Source organism: Phoca vitulina, unplaced genomic scaffold (genome assembly GCF_004348235.1).
Source record: "Phoca vitulina isolate PV1807 unplaced genomic scaffold, GSC_HSeal_1.0 scaffold7, whole genome shotgun sequence".
In the NCBI taxonomy this organism is placed as follows: Eukaryota; Metazoa; Chordata; class Mammalia; order Carnivora; family Phocidae; genus Phoca; species Phoca vitulina.
This window is the reverse complement of record NW_022589710.1, coordinates 24,169,906-24,194,960: the sequence shown is the minus strand read 5'-3', so window position 1 is coordinate 24,194,960 and position 25,055 is coordinate 24,169,906. Positions and strand designations below refer to the sequence as shown.

The 25,055-nt window shown below is 41.0% G+C and overlaps 2 protein-coding genes across 7 annotated transcripts in view; both read left to right on the top strand.

The window, feature by feature from the left end:
* The window catches only part of SOS2 (SOS Ras/Rho guanine nucleotide exchange factor 2), an 83,268-nt gene extending 79,883 nt beyond the window's left edge, over positions 1-3,385 (top strand). The window contains exons 22-23 of the mRNA XM_032405041.1: positions 696-808; positions 1,654-3,385. Coding sequence (XP_032260932.1) covers positions 696-808; positions 1,654-2,163 — 623 coding nt within the window. The 3' untranslated portion in view covers positions 2,164-3,385. The remainder of the gene's footprint in view (positions 1-695; positions 809-1,653) is intronic.
* Positions 3,386-3,774: 389 nt separating this feature from the next.
* VCPKMT (valosin containing protein lysine methyltransferase) overlaps positions 3,775-25,055 on the top strand; it is a 39,000-nt gene continuing 17,719 nt past the window's right edge. The window contains exons 1-7 of one of the 6 annotated variants that reach the window (XM_032405047.1): positions 3,775-4,285; positions 4,383-4,493; positions 4,661-4,733; positions 5,557-5,676; positions 6,723-6,827; positions 9,016-9,068; positions 24,393-24,609. In XM_032405047.1, the coding sequence (XP_032260938.1) occupies positions 3,870-4,285; positions 4,383-4,493; positions 4,661-4,733; positions 5,557-5,676; positions 6,723-6,827; positions 9,016-9,030 (840 nt within the window). In that variant the 5' untranslated portion in view covers positions 3,775-3,869 and the 3' untranslated portion in view covers positions 9,031-9,068; positions 24,393-24,609. Of the gene's footprint in view, positions 4,286-4,382; positions 4,494-4,660; positions 4,734-5,556; positions 5,677-6,722; positions 7,823-9,015; positions 11,013-13,607; positions 16,090-20,672; positions 22,810-24,392; positions 24,610-25,055 lie in introns of those variants that run through there. The other 5 variants (XM_032405045.1, XM_032405046.1, XM_032405048.1 and 2 more) reach the window with 5 other exon arrangements.

Sequence of the window (25,055 nt, the reverse complement as noted above, 5' to 3'; positions counted from 1 at the left end):
ACAAGACATGGGCACTGCTTTTATAACAAGTCTTGGTCAACAAACAGAGTTGGTCCATAACTACAGGTATTTTTTTTATCATGAAAAAAAAATAAATGAAATAGTTCTTATTCTATGTCTTTGGCATAGAATTTTCCCCTGAATGCTTTATTATTTTGTAAATTCTCTTTAATGTGGTTATATAACATGTCCTTTATCACTGAGAAATTTGCAAAGAGAAAGGGTTATTTGATACAACGCTACCTTTTGGTCTCCTATTTGGAGGTTTTATTACCTTTGTAGAAATGTATCTGATACTCGCTGCTTCAAAAACACAAGGTCTCTGATTATGTATGATCTTTCTCTGGAAGTTACCACAGTTTATACAAATATGTTTGTTTTGTGTGTTTTAGATTTAAAAAGGTTTTTCAGGGAGCAGAATCTCATTATTAATCTTACTTAAATTGTATATTTTCATGTAGCTATAGTATCTCCCAGATGCCAAGCACTACCACTGTGCTGGTGCTTAGGGATACAAAAATGAATATGCCCTGCCCTCAAAAAGCTTGCAGTTAAGTGCAGAGTATAGGTCAACCAACAGTTGAGTACAGTACAGTGTGACATTTACTATAGCAGAGGTGATCACAGATTGAGATAAAGTCTTGTCTTATGATTGCACTGTGAATTGTGGTGAAACTAATCTTTCTTACCCCCAGAGTCTTTCTTCAGTTCATGTGGCAGTTTACACAAACTAAGTGAAGAGCAGCTGCTGATTCCTCCTCCGCTTCCTCCTCGAAAGAAGTTTGATCATGACGCTTCAAATTCCAAGGTAGCCAACAGGACTCAAGTTTGCCTTAGCTTATTCAATTTATTCAAAGTTGTGAACCTTCAAAATAATTCTCGTTCTTATAAAAAGTCTGTTAATTATAATTTGGCTACCCTGTATGGTATTTAAACACTTTGGTTGTGTTATTTGAAAAATACTTTAAATAATTGCTTAATTCTTGTTAATATTTTTTTCTAAAAAGAGGCTGGGCAGATTCACAGATACTCAGAAGTGTGTTTTCTTTCTGGTAGAAAGGGGAAGAACTTTAGTATTCAAAGCATTCTTCAAATTTAAACCAGTAATTCTCAAACTTCAGGCTGCATCATAATCACCTGGGAGGCTTGTTAAAAGCAGATTGCTGAGTTTCTGGTTCAGTAGGTCTAGGGTGGGACCCAGGAATTTGCATTTTTTAACAAGTTCCCTACTGGTACTGGTGCTGCTGGTCCCTGGATCACACTTTGAGAACCACCACGGTAAGCCTTACTGGGGAAAGTAGATGACCAGAAGGCAGAAGCTGGACTTCGAGTTCCCTTGACATCATGTCCTTTAACGTCTACAAAGCTATGTATTCCTTTCACTCATTTGCCTATTATAATTAAAATTCATAAATTTTTGAAAGGTGAGGCTTTATATTCTAAGATTTCAATTAAAACATCTCATATATAAAAATATTAAACTAGGCCCTAAATTAAACTGGGAGTATTTTACTCATGAATCTGATCATTAAATCAGATTAACCTATTTTGAGCTTCTGGATTTAACTGAACACGTATGAATTTTTCAGTCTTTTAAAGCTTAACAGATTTTTCAGGAGAATGGAGGTATAATTTAATTTTTTTTTTTTTGAGGGAAATACGAAATCTGATGATGACCCCCCTGCTATTCCACCAAGACAACCTCCTCCTCCAAAGGTAAAACCCAGAGTTCCTGCTCCTACTGGTGCATTTGATGGGCCTCTGCATAGTCCACCTCCACCACCGCCAAGAGATCCTCTTCCTGATACCCCTCCACCAGTTCCCCTTCGGCCTCCAGAACACTTTATAAACTGTCCATTTAATCTTCAGCCACCTCCACTAGGACATCTTCACAGAGATCCAGACTGGTTCAGAGACGTTAGTACCTGTCCAAATTCGCCAAATACTCCTCCTAGCACACCCTCTCCGAGAGTACCACGTCGATGCTACGTGCTCAGTTCTAGTCACAACAACCTTGCTCATCCTCAAGCTCCCCCTGTTCCACCAAGGCAGAATTCAAGCCCTCACCTACCAAAACTGCCACCAAAGACTTACAAACGGGAGCTTTCGCACCCTCCATCGTACAGACTGCCTTTGCTAGAAAATGCGGAAACTCCTCAATGACCTTAGCCATATGTAGTCATTGACACTGGAATGGTATTTGTAAAGGGTTTTTTTTTAATTTATTCAAAAAAAGGCATAGTATTTTAGTACTTTTTACAAATAATGCTCTTACAAAAATGCTACTGATCAAATAAGCTTTTAAAAATCGGAAAAATAAAAATACAGAAGTCCTTTATCATTATCCTCAGGTGATCAGTAGCATTGCCTTGTCTTGGATCCTCAGTGCTGCCAAAAGGCCAGTATAAAGAATTTATATTTGCACTGTAGACTCTGCTAAAGTATGGTTTAAAGTGACATTGATTGCACTGAAAGGGGATAGTGCATTTGTGGAATTTTTCAAATTTGGGTAATAGATGCCTTTTTAAGGCAATGAATTTACACAAATATAGGGTGTGTATGGTATTACTGATTTTTAAAACTCTTTGACCATCTTCTAGTTTTTACTTCTAGTTTTTACACTTAAGAGAATTATGAAAAACACCCACTGTTCTTAAACTCTTTAATGCCATGTCTTAAATGCCAGAATTTGCTGCTGAAGACAAAAATGAAAAATAGAACGAAAATAATAGAATGCACTGTGTTCATTATTTTGTCAAAATGTATACAGAGACTACCTAACCCAGTCATAGAGGGAAAAAGGGCATGTATCTCATTCAGATGTGCCTTTTGTTTTTGCAGACTATGGTGTCTTTAGCTAATGAGTTGCCTATTGGAAAACAAAGTTGATTAATATGCCATGTATGTACAGTTTTGTTTATATTGTATATTTAAAGATAATGCTAATAACCTATATAAATTTAAGTGACTCGAGGCCTATAATACAATCTGCTACTTTACTAATTGAGAAATTCAGAGGAAAATTTCTTATGGCACAGGAACCAACTGCCTTGCCCTCAAAACCTAGTAACTTTCTCTATAAATCTCATGTTAACTAAAATTAAAAAAAAATTTTTTTTTAGATTGGTAACATCTAAACCAGCAAACATACTTAAAGCTTTATTAAACTTTTTATTCAGAGAAGTGAGTAAAAGTTTTATTTGCCATTTGGACTCCTGGGTTCAAAGTGATGAAAAAGCGTGTTTTGCTGATAGTGTTGTAGCAGCAGTTGTAAAGTAGCCAAAAGCCACGTTGTTTATTTACTGGTCTGTGGCCTTTTACTGTGCTTTGTATCAGAGTTCTTAACAAGATTAATAAATCACCCCAGTCTTAATTTTTAAAAGACTTTTAAATACGTGTTTTCATTATAAGGAACAAGGGGAGAGATTGTTGAGTTCTGTGGAAATACATACACCCACATTATTTTCAATATTTTGTGCAACTTAAATTACATAATCCCAAGGAATTTAAGTGATGTAAATTTTAGAAGGATAACTTTGTCTTAACTGTTAAAACGCAATCAGCAAGCTTCCAGCAACCATTTTTATGCATTCAGATGAAAAATTAGGAGCATGCTAGGAAACTCTTGATAAGGAGGATTATACCCTTCTTGGTACGATCTTGGAAGCTGCCTGGATTTAAGGCCAATAACTACCGAGTGAATTAGTCTCCAGGTAAAAACACCCCAGGTAAAGAGCAGGTGACAATATTAGCTTTGTCTGGAAGAGTAATTTAAGCTGCCTGCTTGTTAAGCCAGGCTTGTAATTTAGAGGAGGCCGACCTACACGCCTGGGAAGCGTGTGGCCCGGGTGCTCAAGCACGCGCCGGTAATGCTGCCTTCCCAGTTTTTGTGCCTCTGCGCACGCGCTTTGGCGCCAACTTCGCCACTAGGAGGCGCCGGGCCCTCTTCAGGCGGGCCTTGGGGCGGTGCGTGTGGGTGTGACGTCAGTGCGCGCGCCGCTTCTTGTTGCCGGGCAGCGATGGCGGCTACCCTGGAGCCCTCGGTGGAGGACCCACTGCGGAACTTCGTTCGAGTTTTGGAAAAGCGAGATGGCACGGTGTTACGACTGCAGCAGTATGGCTCCGGCGGCGTGGGCTGCGTTGTTTGGGACGCTGCCATTGTCCTTTCTAAGTACTTGGAAACGCCCGGGTTTTCCGGCGATGGGGCCCACGCTCTGAGCCGGCGATCGGTGCTGGAGCTGGGCTCCGGCACTGGGGCCGTGGGGCTCATGGCTGCTACCCTTGGGTAAGAGCTGGCAGGAGGGGGTGCCGCTTTGTTCGGGAAACCCAGATTAGTGGTTTAGCACGTTTGTGCCTACACTTCGATCGACGTTATTTTATAGGGCTGATGTTGTGGTCACAGATCTTGAGGAATTGCAAGACTTGCTGAAGATGAATATTAATATGAACAAGCATCTTGTCACTGGTTCTGTTCAAGCCAAGGTACTGAAATGGTTTGTATGGCCTTTCAGCTTGTTTTAAGATAACGATTTGTAGTTTGCTTTAAATTGCGTTTCACTAAAAGCATAGTTATACGAAGGGAACTTTCCAGAACTTGTTTATAAAACAATATTTTAAATTATTAAAGCAACAGTTAAAATATCTGCTTGACATTTTTAAGGGGGGAAGAAATAGAAGACTTGACTTCTCCGCCAGACTACATACTGATGGCTGACTGCATATACTATGAAGAGGTAAGTATTCAGTGAGTGAAGTGTCCATCTTTAGAATTTGTACCATAATTTGTGGATTCCAAAGTGCACATTTCTTCACATTTTAACATTTCTGAATGCAGGATATTTGTCCTATAGTTGATGACACAGTAAAGAACGTAAAGGTTACCAGGAACTATATACGTATACTCGTGATAAACAAAAGACCTGTGAAACATGTTGACAAAAGTGTTATGTGCATTTTACTAGAGGCTTCTGTAATATTTTAAAGGTTTTGCTATTTGGATCTGTTTTTGAAAAGCTAAGGTTTTTTTTTTTTTAAGCTCTTCCTAGGGAACGTGTTAACCATGACATTGAGAATTAAGTTGCATTGTAAAGAATTCATTGTTCTATGGCAAGATTGATTCAGAATGATATTTTTAAAAATATCAGTTTGTTTCATATTGTGGGCATCACATTTTTTAAAATAACAAACATTGAACTAACTTACGTTCAAGTTAGGGTCAGACTCATTTTTGTGGGTAAAATCCCAAGTTAAAATAGATTAAATAAAATTAATTTTTTAAGAGTGAGGTCAGTTTCATTTGTTTTCCTATGGGAACTCCAAAATGCAGTCATTTGAGTCTTTTGGAAATTGAAATAAATTGATTAGGTTGATTAGTGAAGAGGAGTTTACCAATCATTAGTTACAGAGCTTTAACCCCATATACTTTGTTGACTGATTCAAAGATGGATAAATTGGAGGGGAGTTGTAGTTACTCTCCACTTCCCCCATCCCCCTTTTATAGTAAAAATAGAAATTTTTAAAAATCATAAAGTAAAAGTGATACTCCTTTTTGAACAGTCTTTGGAGCCATTGTTGAAAACTCTAAAAGATCTTAGTGGATTTGAGACTTGTATTATATGTTGTTATGAACAACGAACAATGGGAAAAAATCCAGAAATTGAGAAAAAATACTTTGAGGTAAGTACTAGATCTGTTTTTGTAGTGCTTTATGTGACTTCACTGATGCTTTATGTGACCATGTGTTCAAGTATATTATGGTAATTTTGAGTGGGGAACACATTCTGCTTGTATGAATCCGTGGAGAGTATCCTTCATTGTCCACCATTCTACTAAGCTTCTCCCCCCAACCTTTTTCATCTTTTCTCGTCCTTTTTTTTTTCTTTTCTAATAAGTTGATCTAGTATCTACAGAACAACCTAAAATAATGTGACACCCTTGTCTTTTCTGGGAAAGTTTTCCATGTTTCTTTATTAAATATGATGCTGGCTTTTGGGAACATATTAATGACATGTGTATTACTTTTGGAAAGTACGTCATAGAAACATATGTGATATGTTTTTACTTCTGTGCTTTTCTCTACATTTTTATGAAAGCTTCAACCAAGATATGCTGTCTACTTTCTGGGGTGTTTTTTGTTTTTTGGGTTTTTTTGACTTTATTTTTAAATAATTAAAGACTCACAGGAAGTTGCAAAAGTAGTACATAGAGCCCCATGTATCTTTCACCCATCTTCCCCCAGTGGTCATCCAAACCCTTTTGATGGGCAAAAATCCATCACATTATAAGTGACTCCTCTTGAGGGTACATCTACACAGTCCTGCAGTTTAGCCACTGAAGGGACTACTTCGCTTAAGTAAGAATGCAAATACATGACTCTGCCTCAGATGGGTGCTAAAATTGTTTTTTATTTTCATGTTTTTCTTGAAAGTAAATGTTAATGAACTCTTGAGACTATAATTGAAAATTCTGTATCGTTAAACAGTTTAAATTGAGTCAAAACACATGTAAAATGCACACATACCAAGTGCTCGACTCAATTTTTCATATGTATACACCCAAGCAACCACCACCCTACATAAATAGAACATTTTCAGGACCCCAGAAGGCACCCATGTGCCCTTTTCCAGTCAGTACTTCTCCAAAGTTAACTGTCACTCTGACTTCTGTCACCACAGGAAACTTTGTATTACTGAATTTGAAGTATATCTCTTTTAAATTTATAGCTCCTCCAGCTAGACTTTGACTTTGAAAAAATTCCTTTGGAGAAACATGATGAAGAATATCGAAGCGAGGATATTCATATCTTATACATCAGAAAGAAGAAATCGGTAAATGCATTCCCAGCTCTTTATCCTCTGAGGAGATCTCGTTAGCTGGTCACTGTCTCTGGGCTAATGTGTGGTGTAGATGTTGATTTGATGTGGGGAAACAGTTCTGATGACTCACTGGACTCAGGCACTCTCAGTGTTTAGATCACTTAATCTACCTGGCCTTGGATTCTTCCTCTAAACAAACAAACAAAAAAACAACGGGCTTCTTTTGATAAAGGTCCTTTCCATCTGTAAATAATAGAGCTTTATAATTGGGTATTACCTCAGGCAAATAACTTAGCTATTTGTATATTTCTGTTATCTCTTAGAGATTTAAAAATGCCAGTTCTGACTTCCGTGAACTTTCTCCAACCATTCAGATTTTTTTAAATAGTCCAAAGTAAAGTATGACAAGGTAGATCGGCCCAGTAAATAAAAATGCGCTCAGTTAAGTAGAATTTATGTATGTTCCCCCCTTTTTTATTGCTCCTTTACCTGTTTTAATAATGACATTTTATATGGGTTGCCTCTGTATGCCTAGAATTTGCGCGTGTAGAGGAGAAGAATTGTATTTCATCCATTTCATATCACCTTTTGTATATGTGACTAGTATAAGGCAAGGACATGATCTAGTTTATGAATTAAGGATGCTAAATTTAGTAAGTCCCACTTGTTTCTGTTATCTTTGCTTTTATGGAATTTGTTCGTGATGAAGTTTTCTGATTATGATGAATTCTAGTCAAAAGCAACTTATAATTTGGGGGGTCAAGGCTAGGTGTTAGAACTGTAAGGAAAGAGAGGTAGTGGGATTAGTAATTCAGATCTACTAACTTTCATTTGGCATAGTGCTGGAGATACGAAGATAAATTTTAAAAATGTTTTATGCCTTAAGGAATCTGGTTTTAGCTCAAGCTGTTGTATAGTTTTAAAAGAATTTCTTTTGAGGTATAAAGATTTTGTGTTTCCTAAGTGTAAAGCCCTTTTTTTTTTTTTTTGCCAAGAATCACTTCTTTTTACAAAATTGATAAAATTCACCCTTTTAAAATGTAAAATTCAGTGGTTTTTAATATATTCACAGAGTTGCACAACCATCACTTTTTAATTCTAAACTTTTTTTTATCACCCCAAAAAGAAGCCCTGTACCCATTAGCAGTCACTTCCTGTTCCTGCCTCTCCCTAGCCCTTGGCAGCCACCAGTCTGTTCTCTGTGGAGTTGCCTGTTCTGAACATATCATAGAAGTGAAGTCACACACTATGTGGCTTCCTATATCTGGCTTCTTACAGTCAGCATTGTGTTTTTAAGGTTCATCCATGTTGTAGCATACATCATCAACACTTAACTCGTTTTTATAGTTTTAGAAGTAAAAAATAGTTTTAATATTTCTTTGATATACTACACCTTAATCCATCCATTCATCAGTCGTTGGGCATTTCAGTGGTTTTTCACTTTTAGGCAATAATAATACTGCTATGAATATTCATATAAGAATTTTTGTGTGACTTATGTTTTCAAATCTCTTGGGTATAAACCTAGAGTAGAATTGCTAGGTCGTATGAGACCTCCATGTTTAACTTTTTGGGGAATTTGCCAAACTGTATTCCAAAGCTGCTATACCATTTTACATTCCAACCAGCAGTAGCTGAGGGTTCTCATTTCTTCGTATCTTCACCAACGCTTGTCATTGTCCATCTTTGTTATTGTAGCCATCTCAGTAGGTGTGAAGTGGTACTTCATTGTGGGTTTTATTTTCATTTCCTGAGTGACTAATGTGGAATGTCTTTTCATGTATTTATTGGCCATTTGTTTATCTTTACAGAAATACTTTTCCTGTTTTTAAATTGAGTTGTCTTCTTACTGTTGAGTTGTAACAGTTCTTTATATATTCTGGATACTAGATCCTTACCAGATACATGACTTTCAAATACTGTCTCCCATTCTGTGGTTTGTCTTTTTTTTTTTTTCCTTGATAGTATGTCCTTGGAAGCACAAAGCTTTTTAATTTTGATGATGTCCAGTGTATCTGATTTTTCTTTGGTTGCTTTGTTTTAGGTATCAGCAAAAAAGTCATCTTTTGAAATTATGCATGGTTGTTCATTTGAATTGCATTTAGCCACTATTAGGCATATTACTTAGTATTAAGTACCCAGTCAATACTCAGTTTTTTATAAGAAATCAATCTTTAAAGTTTTCTTTTTTTTCTTATAGAAATCTCCATCATGAAATCTTTAGTCATCTTACCCAAACCTCTAACAACCTGGGTAAGCTAAAGATGTGAATGGTGAATGGAGCATGTGAATACAGCATGGGAAGATTGTGTTCATAGATTTTTCCAGCATGTTCATAGAGATTCGATATATAACTGACAACCACCATGGGCTGCCTGCAATTTGAAAAATGATTACTGCCTGCCTGCCTGCCAATGGGCCTGAAATCCAACTTAGTTTACTTGTAGCTCAGCATCAAGTTCTGCTTAAAAGAAAATTGTGTATCAGTCACTCCTCAAATGAAAATAGGTGTTGAGGTTTGCCTAAAGTCTGCAGGAAATAAACAGTGAAGTGGCATGGTTGACTTGGCGTTTTTGTCAGGAAACTAGAGATAAATTGATCCAGTTTCTAAAGAGAGACATCTATTACTATATAATTCTGTTTAAGTTGCAACTAGTAAAATTTAGTTGTCTTTAAGATCAATAAATCTAAAAGTTGGTTTTTATTTTAATATAATTATGCAGTGGTTTTTATCATATGTATCTTCCACTTCATTGCTATTATTACGATAGCTTTAATATTTAAATGTTCTTTTACTTAAAAAAAAACCTGAAAATACTGTTTTGTATACTTCCATTAGCCAAAGTTTTATTCTTTTCCTCCACCGTACATGTCTATGTGAGTTAGATAGTAAATTATACTGCAATGAGTTGGTAGGAATAAAAGTAAGAAATCAGGAGGGGGAAAAGGTATCTTTACAAACTTTTTCATTTGAGAATGGAGCAAGAATAAAAAGTCCAGTTTCAGGCTTGTGCACTTACTTGGCTCTTGCACATTTCTTCGCATATATCTTCCAGGAATATGGCTAAAATCACCAGTGTTGTTTACATGAAACAGAGAAATGTTTTTAAATAACTACAAACGTGGTTCTATATACATTTACCAAGTGATTTTGGTTCTGTGTATTCTCTGTTTTATGTTATTATGATAATCATCTGCTCACAGACTGATCTATCAAGGACTTCAGTTACACCAGTTGTGAAGAGTAATATTAACTGGATAGAATTCTGGTACTTGTAGGCATTGGTACTAGGTGGCACATTTTATGTATTAAACATTGTTTTAGAGATCCTGTGGTTTTGTGAATGTTTCAGAAATAGCTTTGAAGAAAATGAACATCTAAATCGGGCTTTCCAGAAAAAGCAAAAGCAGCCCTATTTAGAGAAATTAAAGATCCAAGTCAAAAGAACCATTCTTTCCTTCAGGCTTCCTTCGGTCTTTAAAGTTTGTCTTGCTGTTCTTTCTCAGAATACGTTGTTCACACTGCCCTTAGCATTTCATTAAGCAGTTTACTAAACAGTGTAAACTATATGATTCTTTGTTAGTTACAGATAGCACCAGTTATTATTAGTGAAGTCTTGGCACAGATGACTACTTTCTAGCCTATTCCATAACATTATGCAACTTAAAAAAATAATAAAAGTCTGACCAGCTATAGTAATCCACTCATATTCTCAGATCCCTGTTCACCCCCCTCCTCTTTTCACTCTACTTCTAATATTCAGTACCGCTGGGTCTTCGGCCTAAAGTGCCCCTTGGCATTCCTGTAGGAAAGCCCAGCTCCTTTCCCTTACATAAAGTGCACCTTATACTCCAAAATTTTCTGGAGGAGTTGGGTTCAGGTTAGCCTCTACAGCTTTACCAGAATCACCCCTTGTGTGTGCTTCCTTCCCTTCCCTGTTCTATTCCCAGTCCCGTACTTAATTTATCACCTCCTTAATACGTCACTTGCATACATTCATCTCCATCTGTTCTGGAGAACTGACCTAAGTTACTGACTGTAGATTTAAGTAATTTGTAACATTAAATCATGGGATTTTTTTTTTCCTGTTCTGGAATAAGGCCAAAGCAGAGATTAAAAGGTACCAAGTCGGGGCACCTGGGTGGCTCAGATGGTTAGGCATCTGCCTTCGGCCCAGGTCATGATCCCAGGACCCTGGGATCGAGCCCCACATCGGGCTCCTGGCTCCTGGCTCGGCAGGGAGCCTGCTTCTCCCTCTCCCTCTGCCTCTGCCTCTGCCTCTCTCCCTCTCCCTCTGCCTCTCTCCCTGCTCATGCGCTCTCTCTCTCTCTCGCTCTCTGTATCTCTGTGTCTCAAATGAATAAATAAAATCTTAAAAAAAAGGTACCAAGTCTCCACCTTGTAAGATCAGAGAACCACTGGTAGGACCGTTGAGCACTGCGGGGCTTACTGAGGGCTGCCAGTTCAAGTAACATGCCCTATCACGAACCACCATTCCCCAGACAGCCAGGGAGGTGTGGGAGGAGTCTCTCTTTGAGGAGTGCAGTGTTGGGGAATGGGATTTAGTCCTGTGGGCTCTCTCATGAGGGAGAGAACAGGGTGCATCTGTGCTCAGACACCACAGGAGGGAGGCGTGAGGGAACAATTCAAGATTCAGGATGCTTCTAAGAAGGGGTGCCCAGCATTTTCTCCCCCTGGTTGGATTTACCCAGCAGAGCAGCACATCTGTGTTTTTATTTCAGAGCATGGGAATGAAATTGGAGAGGTGGGGACACCTCAGGCAGAGAGGTGTTAAAGATGGGTCCCGCCAGCCAGTGTTGATACAGGAGTTGGAAGCCAGAGGACTTGTGCAGCAACATGGAGAAGTTCAAAGGCAGGTGCAGTAGATGAGTGAGGCGTGCTGCCAAGGACAGGATCAACTAGAATACAGCCAACTCCAATCTCCAGGGACTGCCAGGGCTGGGGGCAGGTCGGGAGACAGCTCAGGAATGAACCTCTGGGCCTCTAGGCGAGTGGGGCCTTCCCACTGTGCACCATGAAATCCATGGGCAGTTATAGCCGATTAGGGAGCCCCCGTTGTAAGGCAGTGCTTCTCAAACTAGGCTGCACATGGAATCACCTGGAAAATTAAAAGCAAACAAAAGCTATGTTCAGGTCCCAGTTCAATTAAGAGGCATGGGACGTTTGTTAAAGGCTCCAGGTGGTTTGAATGTTTAGCCTAAATTGAGAACTGCTAATGTGTTAAGGAAACCTAGCATCTATTTCCCAAGGGAAAGAGCAAAGAGAGGAGAAATATAACAATAAACCATCCATGATTAGAGTGGGCCTGTACTGCATAGGGAGGGAAAGAGCTTTGAATCTGATGTAGAATCATCTACGAAATACGTTTTAAAATAAACAGGACTGAGCTTTAGAAATTGACTATCTGAAAATTTAGAGAACCTGGTCAAGAAGGCAAAGGTGATGCTACTCAACAGGAAAGGGGAGTCCAATAGCTGGAAAAATGAAATTGTTACAGGCTAGTCTCCAATGACTTGAGTCTCCCCTGTATATCAGTTATAACTAAAGGTCTTTGAGATTGCAGAACTTGGAATCTCAATCAGTAGAGATCATAACCAAGGATCTGTGACTCTTATGTTTCATGAACTTGGGAGTGAAGTTAGGTTATTTTTAGGTATTTTAAGATGTATTAATCCAGAATGATAGTGGGGTTTTTTACACAGCTACCTTTTTCTTGAAAGTTTCCTTGTTAAATGATGCCAAATGCAATATTAACTCAGACTATAACTACTGTATTAATTTTTTAAAAAGTGTGGGTTATAGAAATAGGACTGTTGTTCTAAAGTTTCCCTGTAGATGGCATTGCTTGACTTTGTCTTTAAACATTTTATAAAAAGGAAGTTAAAATAGATTTTGAAATGGAATCACACTTGCATTTTAAAGGTAAACTAAACCAGATATTAAAGAATCAAACTACTTCTCAGGAGTTGCTTTCGAGTATAGCAGGGTTGTCTTAGCGTGTTTGGGCTGCTAGAACAAAATACAGACTGGGTGGCTTATAAACAACAGAAACTTACTTCTCATGGTTCTGGAGGCCGGGAAGTGCAAGCGAGATCAAGGCCCCAACTTCCTCAGAGGCCCCTGCCTTTTCATTGTAACCTCAAGCGGCAGAAGAGTGAAGGATCTCCCTGGGGTCTCTTTTATAGGGCACTGATCCCATTTATGAGAGCTTCACCCTCATGACCTACTCATCTCTCAGATGCCCACCTCTGAACACTACCACATGGGGGGAATAGGTTTCAGCATAAGATTTTGGGGCTGGGTTGTGGGTGGGACACACAAACATTCAGACCATAACAATAGTGTAGGTAAAGCTGAATTTTTTTCTTATAAAATTGTATTTGACTTATCTTTCTGTCCGTTGCATTCTGATATGCCTTTTGAATCTCTGAATATTATTGATAAAGCTACAGAAATTGTAATTCATAGACCATTTCTCTATTGTCTAATTCATAGACCATCTTCTGTGAGAGACATTTAAGAGGCTGAATTAGTTGGTCAGGTTCTGAAAATGAAATTGACCTTGAAAGTACCTTTTATATAATGCATCATTTTATGTTTGAGGTACTTGGAATTTCTAATTAATTTTAATTAGTTTTTCAAATCAGTGTAACTTCCTCACTAGAGTAATAAGTAGCTTTTACACCAAAAGACTGAAGCTGTCTTTGGCTATATATACCACAGTCCTGTAGGCTTAGGCCATCGGTTTGACTTTTTGTCTTTTTCCTCAGGGAACATCAGGATTTTGAAGACCTTTTGCTTCATTGATTGTAAACATTGTAAAAGTAGAATAGTCAGTTGTTGTACCATGGAGAACCTTCAAGCTAATACAGAAAAAACTGTGGCAACAAAATTTTACTGAAAATTAGTCAAGTGATGGAAAAGCAAAGTTTTCCCTTTACATAATTTTGAGTAAGAAAGCAGTGAATTCTCAAACCATGTATACCCATTAGGTTAAAACTGTTGCATACTTGAGGTCATTTAAGATATTGTCTTAGGTTCTGAAGTATTGGTTGGAGTTTTGTGAAGATCTAGTGAGTCCATCAATTGTAAGGTAGATTTTATGTAATCCTCTGTTAATAACAAGATAATTTTCAAATAATAGAATTTAAAATGTGTTAGAGAAGATTATCTCCATGATGATGTTTCTCACGTGCATTCTGAAAACCATGTGTCAGGGCATAGGCCTAAAGACCAGATTATCTGGGCTTGAATTCCAGTTCTGCCATTTACTCGCTGTGTGACCTTGAGAAAGTTATTTAAACTTTGTGTGCCTGTTTTCTGATATGTAAGGTGAGGGTCATAATACTATATACCTAATAGTTTGCCATGGGATTAAATCAGTTTAATACATGTAATGCCTTTAGGTACCTGGCACATAGTAAGTGTTCAATAAATGTTGTGATTAATATTAGAGGTAGAATTACTTTACATGTAGGGGCTAGGGAAATGTGTATAATGTAAATCGATTTTTATCTATATTGCAGTGCAAAATCTGGGCATCTTTTTGAGAGTGTAGGGCCCATGTACCCATCACTCCCCCATCATTGTAGGAATGGCCCCTGGGTAGGAGGAGGTTGCAAATGCTGTTCCATACCCCTGTTACTTGAATAAGTAAGCAATTTTAGAAAGGCGAAGAAAATGGGGTGAAAGAAAAACATTTGTTTCCCACTTGTTTTTATGGTTTTAAAGTAAGTGCCATGGACATTCAAAGGCCAATAGAAACAGGAGACTCATTTCTAAATACAGGAGCCTGGGCTTGCTGGCTGGAGCTCCAGGATTAACATTCCACCTTCCTGGACCTTTACCTAGTTCTTCTGTGGTTCTTATCTCTGTAAAACTGAGACCAGTTAGGTAGCAGGTAATGAAAGTACAGCAGCAGGTCATTTTTCTGAAGTGGGACTTGATGTGTCTACATAACGATGTTCAAAGTTTGGATGTATTAACTCTAAAAGAGCAAGGCGACTATAAAATACTTGTGTAGCAGTTACCTCCCAAAGAAGCGAACTTTTACCACGTCACGAATATATGTGATGGGTTGCAGGAGCTTAGTGTAGCTCATCCCTCGGGCTACCTTGGGGAGTCTGTGCCAACGGACAGGAACAAGAGAAACTTGAATTGTAGCTGCTTCCTCATCAGCCGGTGTAAAGAGGCATGTGGGCTTACCTGCATTTATTAAATTTTCAAGGCCTTTTTTATTTTCCATTGATGGAAAAGATCGTCATGAACACTAAATAGCTGGTTTTAATTTTTAGAAACATTTATTCCTTACCTGTAATACACTAACTTATCTTGGTGAAGAATAAGTTCGCACTGTTTAATATTCACGAGGTTGAAAACTGGTATTTCTCCCTTGCAAAGCAAACTGAAGGCTTTTGGAAAAGAGCTATTCTAGATGTAGATTTTACAGGCTTAAATGTTTGAGTAGTTAGCAGATTTCTATTAGCTTTAATGAAGTAGTACTGGCAGTCTATTAAACCCTTGATGGATCAGTGCTTTTAAACACTAGTGGGTAATTTTTTTTAAAGTTAACGTTTATTCCAGTTTGTTAGTTTACTGAAACCCAGGCAGTAGCAGTATGAGCTCCAGGTCCACATGTTGGCTCATCATTGCTTTGATAAATCATTGCTGGAGTTAAGAGTATACAATACAAACATCCATGTATCTACATGCAACACCTGACCTTGTTCTTTTAGGAATGTGTCCTGAAAACCCGCTTGTGGGCCGCCTGGGTGGTTCAGTCGGTTAAGTGTCTGACTCTTGATTTCAGCTCAGGTCATGATCTCAGGGTCGTGGGGTTGAGCCCTGGCATGAGGCTCTGCATTTAGTGGGGAGTCTGCTTGAAATTCTCTCCCTCTGCTTGGGCACACGTGCGCTCGCTCTCTCTAAAATAAATAATCTTTAAAAAAAACAAACCCTGCTTGTACTGCACGCACAGTACAGCTGCATATTGGAGTGCTCCAAATGTAAACAGCATATTTTATCCAAAACTTAGATGAGAAGCTTTAATTTGCATTCAGAATGAGTATAAAGAATAATCTCGTGGCATGTAATTCACATAGGCCTGGTTTCTGAAAACTTAAAAACAGGAAATACAAGTCTTACAGTCTCACAAATAATAAATGTTTAACCAGAGTATCTTTGGATTTCTGTTACAGAAATGTGCTTTTTTTTTTTTTGTATTTAATTTATTTATTAGAGGAGATGGGTAGGGAGGGACAAAGGGAGAGGAAGAGAATCTTAAGCAGGCTTCATGCCCACTGCAGAGCCTGACTCGGGGCTTGACCTCATGACCCCGAGATCATGACCTGAGCTGAAATCAAGAGTAGGATGCTTAACTGACTGAGCCACCCAGGCGCCTCCAAAACTGTGCTTTTAAAATCGCTATCTTCTTTCTAAATCTTGTCACAAAGATTCTTTTTTTTTTTTTTTTTAGTTTCATTGTTCCAAAACTCTGCACTCTCAGGCATATATATGACACCCACATTCAGTCTGTTACTCTCTGTCTGAAGTATCTGGTTGTTAGCCTGAGATCCTAAGGAAGAGGAGAGCACAGGAGTGGCTTAGTATGGCCAGGAGGAACAGAATTCCCCGTTAGCCCCAGGAGATAGCCCCAGCTCCGCTCTATGTCCAGTCACCTTCCCATTATGCACCCAAGCTTGAACATTCTGTTTTTCTCTGGAGAAGATCGTTCACTTGATAACTACCTAATCCACCTGTATGTCCTTTGGCAACTTGACCTTTCTATGGAAAAGTGTGATATTAATTTATCAGAACTAGAGACTTGACTGCCATCTACCAGAAAATTGTCATGTATATAAATTATACAAGTTTGGAGTCAAATTACAATTAAAATTTTTTTCTTTAACTTCAAAACAGTCTGTAATGTGAATGGTGTCCCCTTTCATGGTCCTTTTTGAAGTACACAGCCTGAACAACCGCATACTGCAACCCTGGTGAGATATAATGTAATAGGCAGCTAAATATATAGGTTTGGGGGCAGAGGAGAGGGTGGATAGTGAAAGGTGAGGTCTTATAGATCACTCCAGATGTATAGATTGAAAAAGTCATCCAAGATAAGATCCTGGGAAATATCAGAATTCAAGGAATAATTGGAAAGAAGAGAACTAATAAAAGAGAAATCTTGGAAATGTCTTCTCCCGTGGCTTCAGGGACAAGCAATTCTTAATTTAAATATGTTGATGGTCATATAACTCCTATTTGTGTACTACAGACACCAAGATCTCCAGCCCACCTCTCATGGGCCAAGTTCAGATTTTGTACCTCTGTCCCCAAATCAACATAGTAATGCTGCTTGCCGGTCAACAGTTTGTTGTCTGCAGCACAGCGGTGCTTGGATAATTATTTTACTGTGTGGGCCATATTCTATAAAAATGAGAGAAGACCCAAAAAGGAATGTTATTCCTAAAGCTAGGAAGCTTAGGTCTCAAATTAATGAGCCTAGCCTAGGGTGGAAATAAATACTGGTTCTCAGAAAGCTGGAAATCTTTAGCTTCCCTGGCTGTACACTGCACTTTGTTTGATTGTGAGTTTGCTTGTGAAAAGGAACAAGGAGAATGTAAAATAAAGAGGACAGAACCAACACTGGAAGTCTTAATGTTGAACAGCGAGGTCTAATTCATTTTCTCTCTGGGAATGGAACTCCCCTCCGGTCTGACTTCAGTAAATTCAACTTTCTCCTTCTGCCCGGCGTCTGGATGCTCCTTGTCAGTCATCATCCTGTTCCTTCTCTCTTGCCTGCCTCACGATCCCCCAGACTTCTGTCCTTTGACAGCTCACCTTTATGCACTCTCCTTCATATGTGGTGCAGTTCTCATGATTCCCACTACAAGCTTATTGTAAATTCTTCCTCTCTTGGCCTTTGGCTCTGACCCCTCTCTGAAGCCCTGGCCTTGCCTCTTAGCTGCCTGCCTGATATCTCCCTCTGCTTGCTATCCATTTCAAGCAAAATTTCTACCATTTTGACTTGTCTGCCTTGCTGGCTAGTTTTACTAATGGTATCATTCTCTCACCATCTTTAATTCCTTCTGCCTCTGCATAAAACCAGCAGGTCATAGAATCCCCCATCAGAGGGACTCACAGTCCTTCTCCCCTTTCTGTTTTTACTGCCATCCCCTCAGGTTCGGGCCTCATTACCTCTAATTTATGCTTCCGTCATAGTCTCCACACACATCTGTGCTAACAGTGGTGACAGAGCACTTTCCTAACTTGGAGTTCCGAACCGTTCATCATCCTACTCAGAAACGTCCCCAGAGCCTGCTGGACGTTCAGTATCCTTTCCAGTACACTCCTGTCGCTTGCCTCTTGCTCTCTTGCCAAAGTGGATGTTTCTGGATATACAGGTGTGTTTTACTGCTCCTGTCTTTACTCATGATCTTTTCATATAGTGGACAATTGTAGCAATAACTTCTGTCCTCCATCAGACTTTCTCCCAACTGTCCGATAAAGACCAAATTTCCCAGAACCCACTGCACTGACACCTCTGCCTGCCCTGTAAACCCAGCCTAACTGCTTCATGTCCTCAGCTACAATTTAGGGGTGGGTGTCACGTGACCCAAGCTAACCCCACAGCGCCCTCCTGGATTAGAGGCACTTCTTTTCTTTCTTTCTTTCTTTTTTTTTTTTTAAGATTTTATTTATTTGACAGAGACACAGCAAGAGAGGGAACACAAGCAGGGGGAGAGGGAGAGAGAGAAGCAGGCTTCCCGCTGAGCAGGGAGCCCGATGCGGGGCTTGATCCCAGGACCCTGAGATGATAACATGAGCCGAAGGCAGACGCCTAATGACTGAGCCACCCATGCACCCCACATTTCTTCTTTTTTGGATAGCTAATGCTAATGATGAAATGAGCCCTGAGTTCCCAAGAATAAAGTCAACCCAGAGGAAAGCAGAGTCTAGAAGCAAAGAGAGAAACTGGTATTCACTTTGAGCCTCTGGACCCAACCATGCCTAAAGCCAGCTGCTCTCTCTGGACTCTCCAGTTATATTACCAAGTTAACTTTGGTTGGGGATTGGGTTTCTCTTCCCTGTAGTGGAGCAGGTCCTAACTGGTAGAGTGTTCGAGCTTTTCTGCTCTTCAAACCCTACTCCTATCTGAAGATCCTTTTCATCCACTACTTTTTGCAGGAAGTGATCTGCTTTTTAAGTCTTTATTTTGTCCATAATACCAGCCCAATCATCTTAGCAGTTGACTTACAAGCTTTCTAGCATAGTGTTGCTTGCTGATCATACTATGGAAATCCTAACCTACCAAACTATAAAAGTAAACATCATAAAACTAGTCAGAAAGCAAAAGTGAGGAAACAAAAACCCATTGTGGGAATAGTTTGATTTCATGTGTTAACTAAAGAGCAAATCCACCACCTTTGCACCCAGAAAATGTTCAAGCCTCCACCTCTCTATCCCCATCCTGGAATTCTTATTTACAGGGAGTAACTCAGGAGTCAAGAAGATGAATTGCTTAGGAGAGAGGGTAGATGCTGGGGCTGGACTAACCCCCAAGGTTAGGGGGTGCCTAAAAAGTGGAGGGAAAGTTACAACATGCATTAGGAGAGGTCCTTGGGCAGTGAGGTCTGTGATCCGGAGAGCAAGATTAGGAATGGAAAGTGTCATCTAAGAAAGGTTAAACTTCTTTGCTGCTTTTTTCCTGGATTATGGGGAAAGCCCACATTTCGTGTGGAGTTTTCTCTCTTTTATTGTCATTCCCTTTAGTTACACAGCTTTCAGGAAAGTGACACCTGGATGGTGGCAGAAAGTGAAGAGGCCAGTGTAAGAAACATACTTGCCCATGTTACCCTCTGGGGAGGCTCACAGGAAGGGAGCAGCATCCCCTGCATGGGGACAGGTCTGCAAAGGTCAGGCAGAGCTTACTGGATGGACAGGACAGAGCTGGAAGAACCAGGGAGAGCCCCTACACTGGGTGGGCCACTCAGAGAGATGCAAGATAAAATCTCCCCTTTCCCAGTATATGTCAGAGGGGAGCCCTGCCACTGAGGCAGAGTTGACTCTTGGGGGTGCAGATGTTACAGATATAATACACATTCCACTGGACTTTAGATGTACTAGTCCAGAGCAAAGTATTTAAAAAGATTGCAATGAGCCAATTTTTTTTTTTATATTACCAGGTTTGAAACTGTCAATACAATTTATACTCATATCATGTTATTCCAAATAAATTGGTAGGGTAGTTTTAAAAATTGTGATTTCTTTTATGGGATGTCTAAAGTTTTTCTGTTGTGACAATACATTATCCTAAAACCAAATTGAGATTTAAAAATATATATCTAAAATAAAAGCATGCATTTCAAAAGCTTCCAGAACGATCCCTGAGTCTCACGAGGGCTAATTTATGAAAGACCTAAGACAACTATTCACTTTCTGTTCGCACAGTAGAGCCCTGGGTTGATTTTAAATACAGCTTTGATGATTGACACATGATTGGCTGCTGTTATAGGAGAATTAAATTAGCAACCAGTAGGAAACCAGATTAAATGGTGGCTTGCATCTGGATGGGCTCAGGACTGTCAAAATTGATACAAGTGCTACTTTATGTGATCTTGCTTAATGTGATCAGGGCTAAGCTCACACTCAAGCTACTATTGCCACTTAGCAATTCAGAGTTTTGCATTTAGGTAAAGATCTCTGCCCAGACCTGTGTAATGTGAGCAGAGAGAATGATGGTGTGTGTGTGTGTGTGTGTGTAAGGAAGGGTGAAGGCTGTAAGTAGGTTTGTGTTAAAGGCTGGAGGAATTCTGCTGCTTTATTTTTCTTACTAGTGTCTCCAGAGCCCAGGCACACCTTGCCAGATAGCCTTGAAAATGTCGTCGTTATTCTGGAGCAAAAAGAATGGAATTGTTTGCTGTCCTTCCTTGAGGACCTGGCAAGGAGAGTGGAATTCTGTAAAGAGAGAGCCCAGGACTCTGGCCTCCTCATCCTCCCGTGCTCAGGAGGAGGATGAAATGGCTCCAGCTTACGAATCTCCTCAGAAATGTTTCTCCAACCACAGGGGAGTTCGCACAACTCTGGCTGACCCCTGAGGCCCCAGGGCATTCTGCTACCGAGCATTGACTGTGATTTGGAGAGTGGCCACTCAGAGTCCCCTCAGGTGGCCCTGTCCCTCTCCTGATTACAGATTTGCCTCAGCATCTTTTGGTGGAAACTTTCTGGGCTAGATGAAGGCCCGATGGCAAAGGCTGAACTCCTACCCCCGCTGTTGACAGGCTGGGAGTCCTTGGGCGAGTCCCTCGGTCTGAGTTTGTTTCTTCATCTGTAAGATGGGGATGATGATGATGGTGGTGACATTTGTTCTGTCCACCCACAGAGTTCTTAAGGTGCTCAAACAGGAAAATGGATGTGAGAGCCAGTGGTCCACTTGAAAGCTGAATGGAATGTGAGTTACTGTGTTTGGTGCTCACCGTTGACAAAAGGCAGGATTCCTTCTCCTGCCTTACGCCAGCCATGCACGCTCCATTCGGGGGTAAACAGGGTCATTTCTCCAGGACTGCGAGCGCTCTCTGGTCACAGCAGCCGCCGTGCATCTGCTTCATGTGCGAACGGGCAGGTGTGCTGAGCTGAAGGTCTGCAGCAGGGCGTGGAGATAGTTCCCCTCGGTCTCGCAGGCTTTCTTCCCTTCAGACCCTAGTTGGTCTTGAGCCACATCTTATCAATCTTCGCCCTCACTTTTTCTCTTCACCTGAGACATGGAGAGACAGAGTCACCATGTCTCCTCACTTGTGTCCAGTGCGCCAGGCCTCGTGGCAGGTGCCGGGGATGCCAGCAAGTTGTGAGCTGCCGGCTGGCACAGGAAGGAGCCGGTTCCTGAAAGGAATTAAGTGCTGTAGGACAGAGCCCAAGACATGCCAGTCATTTTATAGATACTTAACTCTTCTTCTTCTTCTTCTTAACTACTACTACTACTACTACAACTACTACTACTACTACGGAAGCATAGAGGATTGGCCTGGTTTTGCAAATGTGTTTCCTTTGACTTCTCCAACCTATTAAATGAAAGCACTCCTCAACTCCATACTGTGGCTTGTTTCATTGTCCCTGGAAGACTTTAGGGTTGCAGGTCTTCCAAAGCAGGTGATAAACACTGCTTTGGTTTGTGGGAGCTCCTAGCCCATCAGAGGCCCTGCTGTGGAGACCAGGGCATTAGACACTGGGCTTGCAGGGGTGCCGAGGCCCCTCAGGTCCTGGCTTATTGGACAGGGCTCTCCCCAGGGCGAAAGTCACGGGAGGGCTCAGCTGCAGGAACCCACTGGTGTTTGCTCAGAGAGGGGAAGTTCTGCGGCTGCCTGGATGGCTGGGTCCCGAAGGTGGTGGTGGACGTTGTGCAAGGTGCAGAGAATCCTCCTGAGACGGCCTTGCATACTCCCGCCTTCAAAGCATCACCCCACCCCTTACAGCTGGAGAACTGCGGCATGCCACCAGGGAGAGCCAGGACCAGCTGGCTCCTGGTTCCAGCGTCAGGCCTCCAGATACCGGAGAGGTGCTGTGTACGCTGATTCATGCTCAGAGTCCATTTGTCCACTGGTGCCTTCCTCCTTCCAAGGACACCATCATCTTCAACAAAAGAGATCCCCAAAGACTCATTACATTGATTTTATGTAAACCCCCAGTCGTGGCACAGTGGCTGAGGATCCCCTTTGGTCCTGGCACTTGACTCTGACTTTGTTGATTCGCAGTTACGTAAGTGCTGGGTGGAAACCGGAAGGTGTTTGTCTAGCCCAGAGGCCTCTCCAGATGCCTCCATTTTAAAGATTCTGTTCTGTTTGTTCACAGTGGAGCTTTGGTGACATTTTTTCATGTTTCTTGTCTCATGCATCTTGCTAACTCCACGGCCCCCGCCTTGAAGACAAGAACAGCATCTCACGGGCGCCTGGGTGGCTCAGTTGGTTAAGCGACTGCCTTCGGCTCAGGTCATGATCCCGGAGTCCTGGGATTGAGTCCCGCATCGGGCTCCCGGCTCGACGGGGAGCCTGCTTCTCCCTCTGACCCTATCCCCTCTCATGCTGTTTCTCTCTCTCTCTCTCTCTCTCTCTCTCTCAAATAAATAAATAAATAAAATCTTTAAAAAAAAAAAAAAACAGCATCTCACATCCTGCATGATCCTTGCACTTATTGCTGGAGGAAGATTCCATTATCTAGTGCAGTAATTAATCCAACCATCCTTTCTTGAGCACCTATGATGTGTGACTAGGTCCTGAGGGAATACAAACATAAGCAGATGTCAGTGAAAAGTGAGGCAATAGAGTGGAGAAAGAGTAGTAACTTATTTCATAGAGTTTGGTAGGAGCGAGAGCATTAGGGTTGAGAGAAGGCAGGTAGGAAAGGATCAAAGAGGAGAGATGGTGGCTGAAGACAAAGGGGGGTTTCTGGGGGCAGGGGCACGAAGTGAGATTAGGAGGATCCCAGATGGAAGGAATGCGATCCAGAGCACAGGCAGATTAATTGATTCTGGAAAGAAGAGGGTCACCCCTTCAGTAAACTAATAGAAGGATAGAAGGAAAGAAGATGGAACTGCATTTGCACATGGATGTAGAGAGGAAAGGGGTTCACCACTAATGTCCTTGCGTTTTCACTGTTAAATGAATCAAAAAGGCGACTTGGGTCCAGACATGAAGGAGCTTATGCTGCTAAGGATCCATGGCTGGGGCAACTTAGAAGTGGCATCTGTGACACAGAAATGGCCGTGTGGCCTGATCGGGAGGAGATCCGGGAAAAGGGAAGCTAAAGAAAGACAAAGCTGGGAAACAGAGTTATCCTGAGGGTCATCTTTCGTTCGCTCCCCTGCCCTCACCCCACTTACCAGGATCCTGAAGCCCCCAGGGGTCACCCCACCGAACTGGCCTTCCTCAGGTTCCATAGTACCCTGGCCCAACCTCCCCTCTTCCCTCAGAAGGCCCCTTGCCAGTGACCTGTCACCTAAGTGCTGTTATTGTTTCGGCAGGTGCTCCTGGCTTTGGGCGCTTTTCTCTCTCAGATAATAGCATGATATTCTTGGGGGGTGGGGAGGTCCCAGTAGCTTTTGGTTTGCACAGACTTTACATCAGCTCTGGATCAATATTCCAAATGGTTAATTCTCAGAGAGACCATTCAACAAAGTATCAATTTACCATATGGCCAACTTGTCAAATTTACCAAAGTAACCAGTTTCCCAAAGCTTGTTTCAAGGCGTACTCCATATATGAATATATTCATGCATATATTTGCCTCAAATATAGTCAGTGAATATAAATATATGCCTCATGCATAGTCAATGATTCTGAAGATGTCCAACAAAGAGGAATATAGTTTTCTTGTGAATATGGTTAATAAATGTGTATTTATTATGGGCTGGATCGTGCCCCTCCAAAATTCATATGTTGAAGTCTTAACCCCCAATACCTCAGAAGGTGACTGTTTGGAGATGGGGTGTTTAAAGAGGTAATTAAGTTAAAATGAGGCCATTAAAGTAGAGCCTAACCCCATCTAACTGGTGTCTTTATGAGAAGAGGAGATTAGGACACAGACGGGCGCAGAAGGAAGACGATGTGAAGACATAGGGAGAAGGTAGCCATCTACAAGACAAGGACAGAGGCCTCAGCAGAAACCAAGCCTGCCAACACCTTTATCTTGGACGTCTAGCCTCCAGAACTGTGAGAATATATATTTCTGTTGTTTGAGCCACCCAGCCTGTGGTACTTTGTTATGGCAGCCCTAGCATGCTAACTCAATAATCTCATGGCTGTATTTTAAAATATAAGATATAGGGCGCCTGGGTGGCTCAGTTGGTTAAGCGACTGCCTTCGGCTCAGGTCATGATCCTGGAGTCCCCGGATCGAGTCCCGCATCGGGCTCCCTGCTCAGCAGGGAGTCTGCTTCTCCCTCTGACCCTCCCCACTCTCATGCTCTATCTCATTCTCTCTCTCAAATAAATAAATAAAATCTTTAAAAAATAAAAAATATATATATATATATATCTATAAGATGTATTTCGGGCACCTGGGTGGCTCGGTTGGGCGTCTGCCTTCGGCTCGGGTCGTGGTCCCGGGGTCCTGGGATTGAGTCCCGCGTTGGGCTCCCTGCTCAGCAGGGAGTCTGCTTCTCCCTCTGTCTGCCGCTCCCCCTGCTTGTGTGCGCCCTCTTTCTCTCCCTGGCAAATAAATAAAATCTAA